This window comes from Acomys russatus, chromosome 3 (assembly GCF_903995435.1).
Source record: "Acomys russatus chromosome 3, mAcoRus1.1, whole genome shotgun sequence".
Classification (NCBI taxonomy): Eukaryota; Metazoa; Chordata; class Mammalia; order Rodentia; family Muridae; genus Acomys; species Acomys russatus.
Window position 1 is genome coordinate 61,981,636 of NC_067139.1, and position 18,712 is coordinate 62,000,347.

At 48.3% G+C, this 18,712-nt stretch overlaps 1 protein-coding gene across 2 annotated transcripts in view; it reads left to right on the forward strand.

Annotated features, from left to right (window-relative positions):
• The window catches only part of Arhgap22 (Rho GTPase activating protein 22), a 163,573-nt gene that overhangs the window by 20,620 nt on the left and 124,241 nt on the right, over window positions 1-18,712 (forward strand). The window contains exon 1 of one of the 2 annotated variants that reach the window (XM_051141833.1): window positions 7,287-7,629. The exons of the other annotated variant lie outside the window; for it this stretch is intronic. Within the exon in view, the coding sequence (XP_050997790.1) occupies window positions 7,596-7,629 (34 nt within the window). The 5' untranslated portion in view covers window positions 7,287-7,595. Of the gene's footprint in view, window positions 1-7,286; window positions 7,630-18,712 lie in introns of those variants that run through there. 2 annotated transcript variants of the gene reach the window in all.

An 18,712-nucleotide genomic window follows, 5' to 3' on the forward strand; every position in this document is an offset into this window, starting at 1 on the left:
CCTCAGAGTGTGCTGCTGCTATAAAGAGACATCATGACCAAGATAATTTATAGAAAAGTTACTTGGGACTTACAGTTTCAGAGTGAGTTCCTGACTAACATAGTGGGAAGCATGGCAGCAAGCAGATAGGCAGGCATGGCTCTGGAGCAGTAGCTGAGAGCTCTCATCCTTCCCAAAAGTATGAGGCAGAGAGAGAGAAAGAGAGAGGGGGGAGGGAGAGAGGGGAGAGGGAGAAAGAGACAGAGATAGAGAGACAGATAGACAGACAGACAGACACAGAAACAGAGAGAGGGAGGAAGGGAGAGAGATAGAGACAGAGAGATGGGGACAGAGAAGGGGAGAGAGTGTGTGCTAACTGGGAATGTCACTGGATTTTGAAACCTCCAAGTCCTGTCCCACCACCCAATAGTGACACAAACTCTTCCAACAAGACCAAAACTCTTTTTTAAAATTTTATTTCATTAATTTATGCAGATTACATCTCAATTGTTATCCCATCACTTGTATCTTCCTGTTCTTCCCTCCCTCCCTCTTTCACCCTATTTCCCTCCCCTAGGTCTATGACTGAGGGGGACCTCCTCCCCCACTATATGGTTATAGGTTACCAAGTCTCATCTTGGTAGCCTGCTTATTCTTTCTCTGAGTGCCACCAAGCCTCCCCACCAAGGGGAAGTGAAGACCACAACTCTTTTTTAAATATTTTATTAATTTATTCATATTACATCTCAATTTTTAGCCCATCCCTTGTATCCTCCCATTCCTCCCTCCCTCCTGCTTTCCCCCTACTCCCCTCCCCTATGTCTGTGACTGATGAGGACCTCCTCCCTGTATATGCTCATAGAGTATCAAGTCTCTTCTTGGTAGGCTGCTACCCTTCCTCTGAGTGCCACCATGTCTCTCATCAAGGGGACGTAAGACCACAACTCTTAATCCTTCCCAAAATGTTCCACCATTCCCATTCAAACAACCACACTCAGATTTCCAGCCAACTTCACTGTTTTCTCTTCCTGGGAGGTTCCCAGACAATGACCATGCAAGAAGGTAGCAACCAAAGCCACATCCCTACATTATGACAACACAAGGCCATGGAACACAGGTCTGACCTCCTTTGCCCAAAGCCAGACCTATCCAGTAGCCCAGCTCTCTGGCACTCCCAGAAGGCAGAGATGCTGCTGTAAAGATAAAGTTGACACATGACAAGCTATTGTGTCTCAGCCAGATAGTTGCACCTAAGCCATGGTCCTGCTGAATACTACTTCTCATCCCTGAGACAAAGATGAGAGGCAGCTTATGGGACAGAGGGTTTATTTTGACTCACAGTTTGAAGATACAGCCCACCGTGCCAGAGAAGCTGTGATAGTAAGAGGCAGCTGGCTTGCATCTGGGTGGATGAGCTAGCAGTGAGAGATGAATGCTAACACACAGCTGCGTCCTTTCTTTCCCCTTCTTATTCAGTCTTGGGTACCAACCCGTGGAAAAGTGTTGCTCATACTCAGTCCATCTTCCTCAATTTATCCTCTCTGGGCATACAAGCACAGACATCCCCAGAAGTATGTCTCCTAGGTAATTCCAAGGTGACAATGAAATCAACCATCATAATTTAGCGGCTTCGTAAGCAAGCTTCCGTGCTCTGGGCTTCTCCCTCTTGCTCTGGTCTGGCATGCCTGGGTGTTTTTTTTCAACGTGTGTGATTTTGGATTCTGCATCATTATCCTGACCTTGGTACCGGGACACTAAAAGTAGGAATCTAAGGCTCTGGCTATGAATGACCGTGTGCACCATGGGTGGTACACAGCACTAATTAAAAGATCAATAGTGACCAGATCAGGGCCAGAGGAGAGGAGGCAGAGAGAAAGGCCTGTCCTCTGGAGTAGAGACTCCTAAGGCTCCCACCCTCCCAGTGGTGACACAGATGAAGGACATGACCATAGTACCAGCAAAGAAAGACCACTAAAAAATTCTCCTTTGTGGAATACCACACAATTTTTCAATTTAAAAATCTGAAAAAGAACCAGGCGTGGTGGCACACACCTTTAATCCCAGCACCCGGGAGGCAGAGGCAGGCAGATTGCTGTGAGTTTGAAGCCAGCCTGATCTACAAAGTGAGTCCAGGACAGCCAAGGCTACACAGAGAGACCCTGTCTCAAAAAACAAACAAACAAACAAAAAAACAAATCTGAAAAAGAGTACTTTAGTCCAACCTGATGATTTATGTGACGTTGGTACTTAAATTATAGAAGAGACTGAGATTGAGGAGTTCACACTCTCTTACCAGCCCCCCTACAAACACACATACACACACACACACACACACACACACACGGCCTTGCCGAAGGTCCCTGGAGCCTAGGCATGGATGACCCACTCTAGCCATAGAGAGGAACACGGAGCTGACACTGGAGGATGTTGCAAAATCTCCCAGGCAAAGAAGAACAGATAAAACTAAACTGTGGCTCCAGTGAGAAGTCAACTGTGGTGACAAAGAGGACCAGCCATGCAATGAGCCTCGTTGCCATATGGAGTGCTTCTGGGCTAGCGCTGAGGGCTTCCTCCCACACAGCCACTTAGGCCGTATAGCCCGTCCCACCTTCCACTTAAGATCTCCAAGGTGGCCTGATCCTAGTTGAACAGAAAATGGAATTAAGCTCGGTAAAGTGTTAGCGGGCCGAGTACTGTATCCCAGGCCTGGGAGTAGCCACATCACTTCTACTCATAAACGCTGACCAGAATACAGCCACACTTGACTGTAGGTGGCTGAAAACACAGAGCATCCATGAGGAAGGAGAAGAAGGCTGATTCAGGTAGGCACCTGGTGTTTTCTACTCAGAGCAGAATCTCCACACTGACTGGGGCACACAGTAAAGGTGGTAGAGAAGGGGGCAGAGACATGCCCATTTGGGCACCTTGCAGCAGGTCCCAGGGGGATTGATGTGGGATCTCGCATGTGAAAAGAAGAGAGATTCCTATGCTCTGAGTTAGTGTAGTCTGATCTCCATGCTATGAATGCCCTTAGTGTAATAGCTCTGAATTTGGCGAAATCTGCATGGCAGTGGGCAAATACAGTATTTTCCATATTGATGACTCGAATGGATTGGGAAGTGATAAGTTTTGGACCACAATTCACTCAATTACAGGTTTATATTGTTCGGTTTCTGGCGGTGCCCATCTTAAACTATTGGCTTTGCAAACTTACTGAAACTGTAGCCATCAGCTTCTTGACAGATTAATGCCTCTGGATAGAAGGGACAGAAGTGATAGCCTTGAGTGACAGGCTAAAGAAGAGGGTAGCAGCCTCCTCACAGCAGGGAACAGAGGGTACTCTAAGCAGCCTGGTGGGGACCAGTGGTGACTGGGGACAAACAGTGGAGAGCCAGGTCAGCACTGCTTCCACATTGGCCTCTGCAAGGGCATGCTTCTGTCTAAAGGCCAGAAGCATCTGGAAAAGGGATGTGGCATCTTTGTGAAAATTAGAGAAAAGTTTCTTCTCCTAGCTGCCACTCTCAGTGCTGGCTGGTCTGGCCCAAACCCAACCCTATCCCCCACTGCCCCCTCCTGGATACTTGGGTGGCTAAGCGACTGCACCAGTGGCTGTCCATGCAAGGGGTTTGTTTCTCATTAAAGCTTGAGGTTCTTTCTAGCTTGATGAATGATTGACACATGCACCTCTCCATAAGAAGACCCCTCCCTCAGGATGGCAGCCAACAGAGGTCACCTTGGTAGCCCTGGCCCCAGGCATGTCTAGTTATCTTCTAAGGCAGTGGCTCCTTGCCCGGCTGCATGTAGGTTGTGCATTTAGAAGCCCACGCTGGCTGCGCATCCTGTACTGGCTAAGAAGTGCAGTAGTGCCCGGCATGGCGGTGCACACCTTTAATCCCATCACTCAGGAAGCAGAGGCAGGTGAGGCCAGCCTGGTCTACAAAATGATTCCAGGACCGCCAAGATAACATAGAGAAACCCTGTTTCAAATAGAAGAAGAAGGAGGAGGAGGAGGAGAAGGAGAAGGAGGAGAAGAAGAAGAAGAAGAGCCGTGGTGTGGAGGTATGGGATGCTGGTACTCTTCTGCAAAGTCGCCAGGTTGCAGCCAAAGGAAAAAGCCACAGTACTGAAATGCACTAGCTCTGGGCTGAGTGCATTGATAGGCAGATAGTCCATCAACAAATGTGCATCTTAGCAGCTGTTTCTGCTCCTCCCAGTCCCCTGCCGCTTTCAGCACCTGCTCCAGAGCAGCCCTCCGAAAAATGACAAAAGTTGTGAGGCTGGAGAGGAGTGGGAGGCAGAGCAGAGCCACAGGAATCACAATGCTGTGTGGGGGTGGGGTAAGGGCTGCACTGTAGGGGTTGGGGGGCACTCCTCAGTCTCTGCTGCCAAGCCCACTAGGAACTCCCTTTCCTAATCTTAGCTTACACCTAGAGGAATAACACTGTTTGTTCAAATACAAGCTAATCGAAAGTCTTCACAGTCAACAAACCCCTTAGCCCTGCTCTTGTCCCCACTGCCACCCTCCAGCCCTGGAAGGGATGTGGGGGCTTCCAATGTCCACTGCCACAGGGCTAGGCAACTCGGCCCCTCCCAGCTCTGCCTGTGACTCCTGCATCAGTAGGACTGGGAAGAGCCTGGAGTCTGGGCAAGAGGATGGAAGAGCAGCCACTCTGCTCTCCACCCGCTGACCACACGGCCCCAATCACATCAGCTCCTGCCCTTTCCAAGCTTGCCCAGAGCCTGTGGTTTTTGTTCCTCTGACTCTAGTGGCCAGAAAAGCAGGCTGTGAGAGCAGTGACTTAAAGTCCCGGGGAAGCAGCTGCACAGGAAAAGCCCCCGGAGGTGGTTTCTTAAGCAAAACAATCGTGAGTAGTCCTGGGCTGAGGCTCTGGCATTCACTGGCCCTTGGCTCAGGGGAACACTGGCCAGGCTGCATTACTCACAGATGGTTTCCGGATTGCTCAAGATGCTGTCACCAGCCACGGGACTTGCCCTGTGACCCTGGTGTCAACATGTGATTTGTCCAGCTCTGTATTCTCTCATCTTTCCTGGATGGGCTCTGTCCTAGCCTGATCTGGGTTGTACTTGACCTTTAAGGAAGAAGGGCTATGCAAAGATCTGTTCATACGTAGTGTGTGTGTGTGTGTGTGTGTGTGTGTGTGTGTGTGTGTGTGTGTGTTGCACCTGTGTATGTGTTCCCATGTATGTGGATACACGTGTATGTACCTAAGTGTAGATGGTAGAGATTGGCATTGGGTGTCTTCCTTAATCACTTTCCAACTAGTATACTGAGGCAGGATCTCTGGCTTGAATTTAGAGCTTGCCAACTAGGCTTGTCTAGCTAACCAACGTGTCCCAGGATCAGGATCCCCTATCTCCACCTCCCGATCACTAGGATTTGTGTGGGCTCTAAGGGTCCAGACTCTTGTCTTTGTACTCACATGGTAGGCATGCTACCCAGTGGGCCATCTCCCCATCCTCTATCCCAGCATCCTTCAGGAGCCTCTTTATAAGGTAGTTTCGGGCTTGTGGCTGGGAGGACAAGAAGGCCAGCTGTAGGAAGGTGTGCAAGGGCTCAGGAAAAGTGCCTAGTGTCTCCCCAACTGGTAGGATCAGAACAGTTCCATAGGGGATTAGTTAAAAGCATGATAGTGCCTGTGGAGCTGAAGCACTGTGAGGGAAGCTCCCAGAGGCAGTGTGAGCAGGGGCTGCATGTGAAAGCGGCTGCACATGGGGCCCTCGTGTGACCTGCACAGAGGACCTGCTCTACATCATGGCCAAGTTCAGCAGCAGCAAGGCATGGGGCAGAAGGAAAGACACGAAGGGCTGTGACAGGCCTTGGATAGAGGCCTGAAGGGCTGTGTCAGGCCTTGGATGGAGGCATGAAGGACTCTGACAGGCCTTGAAAGCATGAAGAACCGTGACAGGCCTTGAACGCCATTTCAGAATACCTACTCCTCTATCTGAGGAGCAAGCTAAGGCTAGGAGAACTGGCTTGAAGCTGACTGAGACTGCCTGCTCTCTGTGGACGCTGTGGACGCTGTCTCCTGTTAACCTGGATGTGGGCTGACCGCAGCCTTCAGTCTTGCCTTTCTCTCTTCAGGCCTCTCTTAGCTGTCTTTTCTGCGTTGCTTCCGAGGTCTCCCAGGAACCCTCCTTCCCCTGCAGCTTCTGAAGGTGGTTAACTGTTGGTGGGACATTGAAGAATCTTAGACATGACGCTCATAGAAAGCTGTGGAGGGGGAACAGAGGCAAGAGACATTCAAAGCAGAATGATAAAAACACAGCTCGAAATAACCCAACCCTATGCCCAGGGGCTAAGAGGACATATGAGGTCGTTGTCAGAGCACAAAGTGGGGGGGGGGGGGCTCACAATCCAACAAGTTCACAGAACACTCTCAAGGTGCGAGCTGTTACGATGCTGTGCTCAGCAACTGGAATAGTTTTGAGAGACTGGCTTCATAGAAAAGTCCAAGTTTACAGTCAGGGTGTGGAGGGTCATGCCTGTAACCCAGCACTACAGATGGTCAGGCAAAAGGACCAAGAGGTCAAGGCCAGCCTGGGCTACATAGCAAGACTCTGCCAAAACAGAACGAAATTGGGCAGCAGCAATGAGTTTAGAGCCTCGTGTTCAGATGACAGCCCTGCCACTAAGCAGCAGGGTGACTTCCAGCTAGTCATTTGAGATTTATTTTCCTCCAGGAAACACCTAGTAACAGCATCCTCCTCAGTAGTAAGAGAACGGAACAAGAGAATTATATAATAACTTATAGCTATTGTTGTAATTGCATTTGTAGAGTGATTTTTTTAGGGTATTGAAGTGGAACCCAACAAAGGCCCCAGTACGCACCCTTTAGAATTATGCTGGTCTTAGCAGAGATCGGCTATTCAACTCAGTAAGTTTTGTGACACTATTCAGGCACTGGTTTCTGTCACCTTACTAAGGAAGTGGTTAATTAATACTCTCAGCCGGACTCTTTCTGCTAGTGGCCTTGCTGAGGATGTGAACAACGCCAGAATGCCAGCTCATTTAAGAAAGGCAGAGAGCTGAGATGCTTGTCCGCTTGGGCTGGGCTCGGAGGGATCTCGCCACTTGCCACTTCCGCTCACTCGCCTTAGCAGGACGCGCTGGCCCGGGCAACCGTGGTGCTATGCGTGTCCTCAGCCCTCTTGGTAGCTGCAGCTGGCTGGCAGGCAAACCTCCAAGGCCCGGGGAACCTGTAGCCAGCAGGGAAATCTCCACAGGGCTTCAGATGGCTCCGCCCACCTACCCGCCCCAAACCCCAAGACCCCGCCTCCTCCTTTAGGAATGGGTATCCCCGCGTGCGCGAACAGGATAGCCAGGCGGGCCCCGCCCTGGCCCGTTGATTGATCACCAAAGATCACTGTGGCTTTAATGGTCCGCTTGGATGGAAATTAATTCTGGAATGGATAAATAATGCATCAGGATTTATGTGTAGTGCAAGGCAAGCCGGAGCCAGGAGAGGGAGCCGAGGGGTGACGCCTGTGGTCCCAGGGTGGAAGGAGCTGGGCATGAAGGGCCAGTGGCCAAGAAGAGAAAAGGGAAGCGGATGGCAGCATGATCGGCCCAGCAGGTCTGGCCAGGTGGCTGCAGCATGCTGAGCCCAAAGATCAAACAGGGCAGGAGGGGTAAGTCCAACTTCCTGCGGATTGCTAGGCACACAGCGTGCTCCGGAGGGCAAACGCGATGGGGTAGCTGTCCTGCGGGGTAGCAGGTGGGGAAGGCGCTCTGGGGCTGGGCACCTGGGCAGCCAGCCTATGTGCCTGCAGTTCCAGGGAGATGGGGGTGGGGGACTGTGTGTGGGCGTCAGACCTGACGTAGCTCAGGGCAGTAGCTATTTAAAGTGCTTAGGTGGTGAGCACCTCCGCCCTACATTTCATGTTTTACAGTACCTCTGTGTTATAAGTAAACAGGTGGCAACTGTAAGAAAACTTTGCATTTCACGCGCAGTAAAAGTTGAAATCACCCTCCCAGGCTTAGCAGAGTCTGGTTCACGTCTCAGGCCAGCCTTGCTGGGAGCAGTTTCCGCCACAGCCGGCTTTGAGAGAGTGTGTCTCATAACCACCTGCATGCCAGAATTAGACCCGGGAACTGCACTGTTGGAAAGTCGATGGGGTGGGGGTGGGGCAGATACTAATAGTTCAGTAAAGCAAGAGATAGCAATCTGTAGTCCTGGACTTGACCCATCAGCATGTGTCCCGGCAGAGTGGCCTGGGGACCCAGCCACTAGACAGGAAAAGAACAGAGCATTTCCCCCCAGGCAGCAACTTCTTGGCCAGGAGTGTTACTTCTGGTGAAAACATCTGTCTTTAAAGAGATAGAACAGACTTTTCAGAGGACCAGCGCTTGGGGACAACCTGCCTTCTCAGCACAGAGGACAAAGATGGGTCTTTAGAGATGGGTGTGCTCCTTGGAGGCAGCTTTGTCGGGAGGGTGCAAGGGTCTGGGCTCCTTGTACCTCCTCATGGATGCTCCATTTCATTCAGCATACTGAGGCCACATGGGTGATGTTTCCAGTGTGTTCAGTGGCATCCGGGCTCCTCTGTAGGTTGTTGGGATGTAGTGTAAGCTGGGAACCTAGTGAACAAAGGGCACAGGTGCCTAGGTCTCCTGAAAGGAATAATCTAAAGATGGCCAAAAGGTGAGCCAGGCCAGGCTCCCTCCCTGAACTTCTGTCTGAAGACGCGCTGCAAGTCACGAGGCTAGTGAGCATTTGGCATACAACTGGTCCAAAGGGAAAAGTACACAGCAGCTTTTAATGACTCTATTAATAATTATTTTAGACTAATAACTTGATGGGATGACAATACTAACAGTGGGCTAAAGAAGCATATTTTTAAATTTAATCTCACCCATTTTTTTCCTTTTCTTCGGCTTTGAGGTCAGGAACTGAGTTATTTCCATGGCCGACAAGCTCATGTTAGACCTTTTGTAGCTATGTAGATCTTACTAGTCTGAAAAGAGACCAGTGCTTCAGGAAAGGGGCTTGTCTATAAAATCCCAAACTTCATGAGTGTGTGCATGCGCACATGCATGTGCGTGTGTGTGTGTGTGTGCATGCATGTGCATGCATGTACATGTGTGCGTGTGTGTGTGCATGAGTGTGTGTGCATGTATGTGTGTGCATGTATGTGTGTATGCATATGTGTGTATGTGTGCATGTGTGTGTGTGCGTGCGCGCACTTGTGCATGCATGCACCTGTGGAAACAAGAGGTCAACTTCAGCTGTCTTCTTTTAGTGTTTTCCAAGTTATTCTTTGAGACAGGATCTCTCACTGCACCCAGAGAGCCCTGATTTAGCTAGACTGACCAGCCAGAGATCTATCTTTTTGGCCTACCATCAGCACACAGACACATACCACTTCATGGGGCCAGCTTTGTTCTTGGTGTTCAGGATCGGAGCTCATATCTTGATATTTGCCTGACAAGAAGTACTTTCCCCACTAAGCCATTTCCCTGCCTCCACTGAACTTCTTTTTGATATTTGAGTTCAGTGGCCTTCCACTAATAGCAGCTCTTCCTCCCTTCAGGAAATGTCTGGAGGCATCTGTTGACCGTCTCACCAAGGGTGCTATGGACATCCTGTAGGTAGTGGTCAAGAATGCTGCTAAACACTCCACACAATGCCCGGCACATGGAAGTATCTGGTCTCAAATGCCAGTTGTGGCAAGGTTGAGGAGCCCTCTGTACTGGGCCATATCATCTGGTTAGACATGCGATACGTTTAAGTTTCTAGTGTAGTTTTTCAGGCGTTAATATAGGAATCACTTGTCCATAATACTGTCTGATCATAAATCCTGAGAGAGACTTTCTGAGAAGATGGATTACAAATAAAGCTGCTGCGCACAGGGTGCCAGGAAGTGGCCAGAGGGACTGTGATTCTTGATCTGGAAGCTGAGGACTGACAAGGAACTAATCTGGGGCAAGATGGCAGAGGGAGGCAGAGCATGTAGCTGGGGTGGAAGCAGGGAGCATCACATGTAGATAGCCCAGTGTGTGTTAGTGGGTGTGTACACATGGGTGAACACAGACCAATGAGGCTAGAACTCAAAGCAGAAAGAGGCAGTGTGTGGAGCATGAGACCACAGTTGGGCCAGGCGCCAGGTTAGACTTACAGCATATTAGGAAATATACATCTTTTTAAAAATTGGGGTCTGGTGGATAGAAAAAATTTCACCAAAATGCACCCCTATTTAAAACATTCAGTATTAGGACAGGGTCTATGTAACCCCCTAGGGGTGAGCCCGCACAACACAAAGTCCCCAGCCCTGCTATGCTGCTGCTGTCTGGCCTAGAGTCTTCCCAGCCACGCCTGTGTGGAAATATCTCCAAGTGTTGTGTCACTTGGAAAAGATCAGGATTCCTCTTTGGAGTCTGGCTGAAAAGCTGCTCCCTGGGCTGTTGATACCTGGGCTTCTGGGGTCCCTTCTCTGAAGCCACACTGTCTGATAACTTTCTGGAAAGCTCCAACCAGGTCAACCCTGAAGGATCAGGTAAAGATGACCATCACTCTGAAGGGAGTCTTCATCATCTTTTAGTGGTAGGAGAAGGTGTCCCCAATTAAGAATTTCCCAAGAGAAACCTCGCTGTCCATTACCTAAATGCAAAACTGTCTTATCTATTGCTGTAACAGAGTGCCTAAGACTTCTTAAAAACAAGAAGAGATTCAGGAATGACTAGATGGCTCGGCAGGTAAAAAGCACTTCCTGCCAAGCCTGATGACCTGGGTTCAATTCCCCCAAGCACACATCATGGAAAGAAAGAAGCAATTTCCTCAAAAGTCATTCTCTCACCCCCACATACACACTCATAAAAAATAAAAATTATGTTTTAAAAGGAATTTTTTTTTTTTTTTTTTTTTTTGGTTTTTCGAGACAGGGTTTCTCTGGGTAGCCTTGGCTGCCCCGGACTCCCTTTGTAAACCAGTCTGGCCTCGAACTCATGGTGATCCACCTGCCTCTGCCTCCCAAGTGCTGGGATTAAAGGTGTGCTCTACCATGCCCAGCTCTGGGAACAATTTTTTTAAAAGGCTTCGCGCGCACGCGCGTGCACACACACACACACACACACACACACACACACACACACACACACACACACACACACACACACACACACACTCCCTGGTGGAGTTCATGCTGCCCAGTGGAGCCAGGTGCTGCTTGCCCTGTTCACTTAGTTCCCACCAGGATCTAAACTCCATAGGGCCCTTTCCTGAGACCCTGTCCCCAGCAGGTCATCTCCCACTGACCCCTATTCCCACTACAGCCCTGTTCTCAGGGTGGGAAAGGAAAACACAGCTCACCTGATCCCTGCCTGCTTTCATAGAAGAAAAACAGGTTGCATTTGCAAACCTCCACAGCAGGGCACAAGCTCATGTGCTCTTTGACACAGACAGAATAGCAATCTCTTTTTAAGATATAAAGCACAAGGTAGGGCCTCTTCCTCCTTGGACTGATGGGGATGCCTTGAACAGGCAGGAGGAGCCTCGGGGACCAGGCTGCACCCTCACCCCCATGATTGCACTCTCTACCCTTGCGTCCTCCATGTTTATTTTTCAGCTTGTACTGTTAGGAGTACTAGTCGCCTGCAGCTGAGACCAAACCCTTTTGTGAACAGGAACTAGGTCTGGTTCATCCCCGTCTCTCCAGGCTTCCTGATACTTGTCCTGATTCCACCAGGATTTGTCTCCTATAATCCCCCTGTCTCTGGTCTTGATCCAGGTTCCTCGGGGCCCATGAACACCGTCCCACTTCAGGCCTGGCCCTGGACAGGTCTGAAGAAGGGCTCCTAAAGAGCCCTGCTCTCTGTCCATCCCCCTCCTCTCAAGTCAAGTCCTCTGTAGCCGTCAGAATCTCTAACCTGGCCAAAGCCATCGTCCAAAGGGTAAATTATCCCCTTCTCCAGCTGTCTCCCCCCCACCCTCCAACTAGAAGTCCTTGCACAGTCTCCACTCTTTTTTTTTTTTTTTTTTAATTAAAACCTACAGTTCTTACAATGGTTGAGTGTCCCTCATAGCCCAGGCCACTTCCAGCCTCTTCTCACTCACTAAGTCCCAAATACACTGACCTTCTCCCCATTTCTCTGTGTTCTGTGCATTCCCTCTAGGCTTCCTCTTACACGACACACACACACACACACACACACACACACACACACACACACAACTGCTGTTCACCCTCCAGGCCTCAGCTCCTCCCACCAGTGCAATTCTGCCCCACCCTACTCCAGTTTGGGTCCCTGCATGCTCAAACCACCTTTGTTATTCAGTCTTTCCTTTGGGTGACTTTTAAGTATGTCACCTGCCGTGGACTATAAGCTTTGTGAGGGTGGGGCCCGTTTTTCTTTTTGGACAACATTATTCCCTCGGTGCCTGGTGAGTGCTCAGCATATATTTTTGAATGCGCGAATCAATGAGTGAATCAATAATCACGAGGCCTGAACTTGTCTCTGCTTTAACTCATTGAGCTTTTTAGGAAAGTCCATCTCTACCTTTGACTGCATGTATGTTACAAAGAGCCGGTCTACAGTTGTCCTTTAGTAGTATATTAGAGGTTTCGTTATTATTTCAGATGTCTATACGTTTTTCTTTCTTGTCACCAATCGTTCACTTATTTTCCTTTGGAGCATCTGCCTTTGCGGATAACTTCCTGGCTGCTTCATGAGTAATTAGTCAGTCTAGCTACTGCGGGGTGGCAAGAGAGAGCCAGTGGGGTGGGGGTGGGGTGAAGTCTTTTCTGTGGCTTTGTTCTTAGGACTTTTTTCCCCCACAAGAAAGGAAACGCAGATTTGTTAAATTCCCTCAATGGTGCAGACACTTTGTTGCAATTCCTTAACTCTTAGGGCTACACTAAAATTAAGTGCATTGGTTATCACTTTGAAAAGTGTGAGAGGAAAATCGTGAGTATCCTGACCAAACATGGCGGAATTGACATTTGTGTTTGTCTAATGCTAAGTCCTTTGCTTGTTCTTAACCCAAACTATTTACAGACATCCGCAAATTACACTGCAGGTCTCCAGCTTTCGAGTTACAAAATGCAGTGAAGTTGACCAAAGTTCCTAGAGCCTTGGAACAAACAGAGATTGGATGTAGTCAACTGATACAGTGTTTAAGCTTGGGAAAACAAGGCCTAGCAGAAAGCTGAGCAAACATAAAAACAAGACCAACTCCAGGAAAACAAAGAGTGAAATCCAAATGGAGAGAGACAGTGATGGTATGTGATAGAGAGCTGGTGGGGGACTAACAATGGACAACGTTCTATATATTGAGCTAATGCAATTTACAATATAGTTGTATGGGAACAGTGAGGAGGGTGCTTGTGTGTGATGGGAGTGTGTGTGTGTGTGTGTGTGTATAGTCCTCTTCCATAGTTAAAAGTCAATACACAGCACTTAAAAAGGAAAAATCAAAGCATGTCAATAAATGAACGCTATCTAAGTATGGTAGCCACTAGGGAGAAAATAACTATAGTCACGTGTCCCCTGTGACAGGGATTCATCCTAATGTATCATTAGGTGATGTCATCATTCCACCAACATACATACTTACATGCCACTTGGTAGGCACCTAGGCTTCATGGCACAGCTTCGGCCTACTGCTCCTGCACTACAAAATGATATAACATTTTACATGTGATTGAGGGCAATTACTGTACAGTAGTCACATGTCTAAGTATAAAAAGCTATAATAAAATATAGTGCAAAAGACAAATGCCCACAGCTGTGCAGGACAGTTCCTGTGTGTGGAGATTAGCATGACCGGAAGTTGCCCTGGGTGAGTCACAGAGTGGCTGAGGAGTGAGCATGGAAGCCCAGGACACGGCTGCACATCACTAGACACTAGATTTAAATGAAAACCATTTTTCCTTCTTCAATAATAAAATAATTTTAGCTTGCTGTGACATTTTAACTTTACAAACTTTTAAAATGTAATTTCTTGAACCTTTTTGACAGCTTTCAACACAAATACACTCTAAACCATACCAAAATATTCATTGTACCCTTGTCACATAGGTTTTATTCTAGTATTGTTGTTGTTGTTGTTAAAAATTAACATACAGGAGCTGGAGAGATGGCTCAGAGGTTAAGAGCACTGTCTGTTCTTCCAAAGGTCTTGAGTTCAATTTCCAGCAACCACATGGTGGCTCCCAACCATCTATAATGAGATTTTGTGCTCTCTTCTGGCCTGCAGGCACATATGTGCTATGTAAATAATAAATAAATAAATCATTTTAAAAATTTAACATAGAGGCCAGGAGAAATGGGTTGGCCGTTAAAGGCTAGGTTCACAAGCAAAAGCTAGGGTCACACATATCAGCCTACAATGGATGGGCTCATTAATGCCGCTGACCTTTACCTGATTCACACTTAGCTTTTAAAAAATGTGTATATTTATTTATTTATGAGTATGAATGACATGCCTGCACGCATGTATTATAGAATGTGTAGTATGTGTGTGCAGTGACCTCAGGGGCCAGGGAAGGGTACAGGTGTGGTTGCAGGTGTTTGTGAGTGGCCGTGTTAGGGCCGGGAACGGAACCCAGGGCATCTGCAAGGGCAGCAAGTGCTCTTTAGCCCCCAGCTAACTGCTCTGAAAAGTAAGTTGTGACATGCTCGAAGGTAATGATTAGACATCTAGATACTGAGAACAAAAAACAACACAGTGGGTCTTAATCATTATCAAACGTTAGGTAGCACACGTAGTTGTGTGTCCTGGACTTTTATACAACTGATCATACAATCAGTCAATACTAGAGTCTCCAATCACCGCGTTTTGTATAGCTTAATGACCTGCTACCATACCACTAGCTTTGAGAATTTTTGTCTTTAGAGTAACATCATGGGACCACCACTAGATGTGACCCCTCTGTGACCAAACTGTTGTTGTGCGGCATTTTTACCTATACAAAGATAAAAGGTGGTTCCTCTTTGGGGTAAGGGGAGAAGGCAAGAACTGTAGGCTCTGGAGTCGTGCCTCCAAGGCTTGTGGGATTACTTGAGATGTTTTCAGGGAAAGATAACGAGGAAGCAGCCTGACCCATACCCACTGGTCAAGGAATGGTTCAGAATCCTGGAAGTTTCTGTTCTTAAGGGCATCGTGGGGGTCCACAGCCCCCTTGAATGCTTAGTTCTGAGCAGTGTGCCTTTCCATAAAATGCCCATGATGACCCGATGTTGCATACTCCCGAGTGGGCCAAACACACTGAGGGGTTCCTAGGAGAGATCACATTCATGACCTGAGAGAGTGGAGTCACAAAGAAACATAGTCAGATAGGTGATACAGCATCTGGCTTTGCCTGCTTCCCACTCAGAGAGAGGCAAAGCGTTCAGTCAGCAATGCCAAGGAGGGGTGTATGTGAGCTATTCCTGCGGTGGGTAGAGGCACTAGTGTTCTAGTTTCAGTCTGTTGCTGTGGTAAAGCACTAGCCAAAAGCAACATGGAGAGGAAAGGATTTTATTGCCTCTTAAACTTGCAGGTCACAGCCTGTCATTGAGGAAGTCAGGGCAGGAACTCAAGGCAGGGCCCTGCGGCCATAACTGCTGGCTGTTTGCAGAGGCTTTGCTGCCTCTGACCAGAGAAGCTCACTCACGGTCAAGGGAGTGCAGTGGAAACCATGGAGGAGAGCTGGTTGGTGGCTCACTCCGACTTGGCCATGCTTAGATAGCATTCTCATAGAGCCCAGGATCACCTGCCTAGGGATGGCACCACCCAGGGTGGGCTGGGACCTCCTGTGACAACTAGTAATTACTCAAGAGTGTCCCCACAGGCCAGTCTGATAGACACAGTGCTTCAGTTGAGGCTTCCTCTCAGATGACCCTGGCCTATGTCGAGTTGACACAGCTAAGTAGGACACAGGATACAGGCCAGAGTTCAGCCAAGTGTAGACACCTCATGATTGGGATCCTAAAGGAAAGAAGAGAAGCCATGGGTCTCCTTTACCTGGCCAGGTCCTTACATCCAGGCCAACCCCTGGCACTGCTGCCGCCAGCTAGTTGCACCCTGATGACAGAAGTGCCCAAGTCTATGCATCTTCCACTGAAGCCCAGATCTCTCCCTCACACAGAGATTACAATTTCCCAAATGCACCTTCCAGAACTAATATGAAATTAACAAAGAGCTCAGGTCAGCATGGGGTGCAGAACAAACCCAGGGAATCTGATTAGAGGAAATCAAAACTCCCAGTTTTAGGATCTCTGAATGACAGTAGCCTCAAAGTAAATAGATTTTTTAACTGTTATTTAGAGGTTTTGTTTATTTCTTTTGTTTGTTTGTTTGTTTCTAATGAGACATAATTTCCATACATGGTTCCTCTTTCTCTGTTACTTTCAATTACCTGTGATCAACCATGTTTCAAAATTAACATTTTTTTCAAATCCAAAAAGTAAAGAATTGATGTATTTTAAATTGTTCACTGCCTTCTCGTCCCAACTGTACCATAAGGAAATCTCACAATTTCTCACAGGGACATGAATCACCCCTCTGTCTGCTATGTCCACACTGTATATGCTACCTCCCCATTAGTCAGTCAGAAGACATCCTGGATATGGGATTGGTAGCCATGGTAACACGGTGCTTGTATTTAAGCAACCCTTATTCTGCTGAATAATGGCCCCAAGGCACAAGCGTAGTGATCCTAAAGGAATTAGTATGCCAGAGAAAAGCTGTGTGGGAAGGCAGAAGTGACTAACTTTGTCATAGACATCTGTACATATAGAAGAAAACAGAGTTTCTACAGGATTCACTTGTATTGGTGTTTTAAGGCCGCCACTTCTTCCCTGAAGAGAAAGAGGCACTGATACACCATATAGCTCTTGCCTTCAATGTCTACACACTGATGGGCAGCAGTGGCTCACGCCTTTAATCCCAGCACTCCAGAAGATGAGGCAGGCAGATCTCTGTAAATTCAAGGGCAGCCTGGTCTACCATGTTAGTTCCAGAACAGCCAAGGCTACCCAGAGAAACCTTGTTTCAAAAAACCAAAAAAAGGAAAAAGGGGGGGGGGGTCTACCTAATGACTGCCATCCAGGTCAACACAGTGCATTTTCCTTAGCTCAAGGAAGTCCCTCCCTCTGTCTGTTTTCTGACTTGATCACCATGGAGTATTTTTCTTCAATCATTTTAAATTTTGTACGAACTGAATTATGAGCATGAATCTTGCTGTCAACACAGGGTCTCACCTAGGCCGTCTTTCTTCTCTCATCTTTTATAGAAGGTTTGGAATGTGCTGAGTGTAGCTGAGATTTTTATTCATGTGAGCATCTCTGTTTCACTCCTGTCGCCAGCCTTAAGAAGGTGAGAGAAAAACGGAGCTAAATGGTCCAAGGTCAGAGCACTCTTGACATCTTGAGCTTAAATCTAGGCCTCTGAAGTGCAAGCAGCCTCCTCCCAAACACAGCTGTGCCTGTGACTGGCTGAGGTGCATGGTGTCTCAGCAGCTGTTGATTGGAATCCCCCGTGTGACTGCTCCCTTCCCCCAGGGACTTAGATGCCATTACCAGTGCTGGACACAAAAGGATAGTTGAGATCATCCCATCCACTCTCACCTGGCCATCTCAGATGGCTTTACTGGAAGGCACGCCCACTGAGCCACAGGCTAATAAGAATCAGGGTTAGGATTGGCCACTGCTTCCCCAAGTGGCAGTGCAGAGCAGATTCCAGCTGTGTTGGCCATGGATGCAAAAGTGCATGCTCTGTGCAAGCAGGCCTGGTGTCATGATACTGAAGAACCCCAAATTTGGCTGTTAATGTATACTCTGACTTCTGTATCTTGGGAGTGGTATAGCTTTCTTAGATGTTATGCAGCAGGAAGCTTCCCCGCCTGCCTGCATTGGGGGTTGGATACATATTTGAGAATTCCAGCACTTTTGAAGCTTACAGTGATAGTAATATACACAGTTGGTGCTTAGAGAAATTATGTGAGTGGAGAGCTGGCCTATCTCAGGGAGTGACCTCACTTGTGCCTTTCTGTCCTGGGGCCAGGCCCTCCCAGTCTATACCTACTAGGTCTCCTGTCAACTCTGAGCACTCCTGGATAATAGGATTCCCTGGGATCGCTTGACAAACAAAGACCAGGCCACTGTTTCCTTAAAGGAGAGGCGGCGCTTCCCATGTACCATGTGCAAAGGATGAGGGAGTCAAAGGGGGTCACTCTCAGAGCAGATGGCCTGAGCCAGTTAAGCTGGCCTGGGCCAGCTAGATTCCTCTGCATATGGGCACTCTGTCCCAGGTGCCAGCTGCAGGTGGAAGCAGCTAACCAGCTTGCCATAACCCATACATAGTCTTTAAGAACCAGAGTATTTAAGTATGTAGCTAAGGACCCATACTCCCATCTGTTCACTACCTTAGCCATGTCCTGTGGACTGCTGCTGCCCAAGGCCATGTGCTGGGAGAGAAGGTTATTGGGTCCAGAAGCCAGACACTAGAGGCTCAAGCCCCTCCCACCTTTTGCTCTCTTTCTGAGAGGCGTCAGACAAGCTGACCGACAAACAGCATCATCTCCCACAAAGAAGACACCAATGTCTGTAACACTAGACACACAGGGCAAAAGTACTTCCAGATGAGGGCCAGAGGAGCACCAGCCTGTCCTTGAGACCCCAGATAACCTTAGCATCGGCCATTGACCTAGTTTGAAGAGGAGAGTAAGTGATTTGCAAGATAAGCCTAAGTTGGCTCAGGCCTGGTCCAGAATGCTGCCTTGACTCTCTGACACA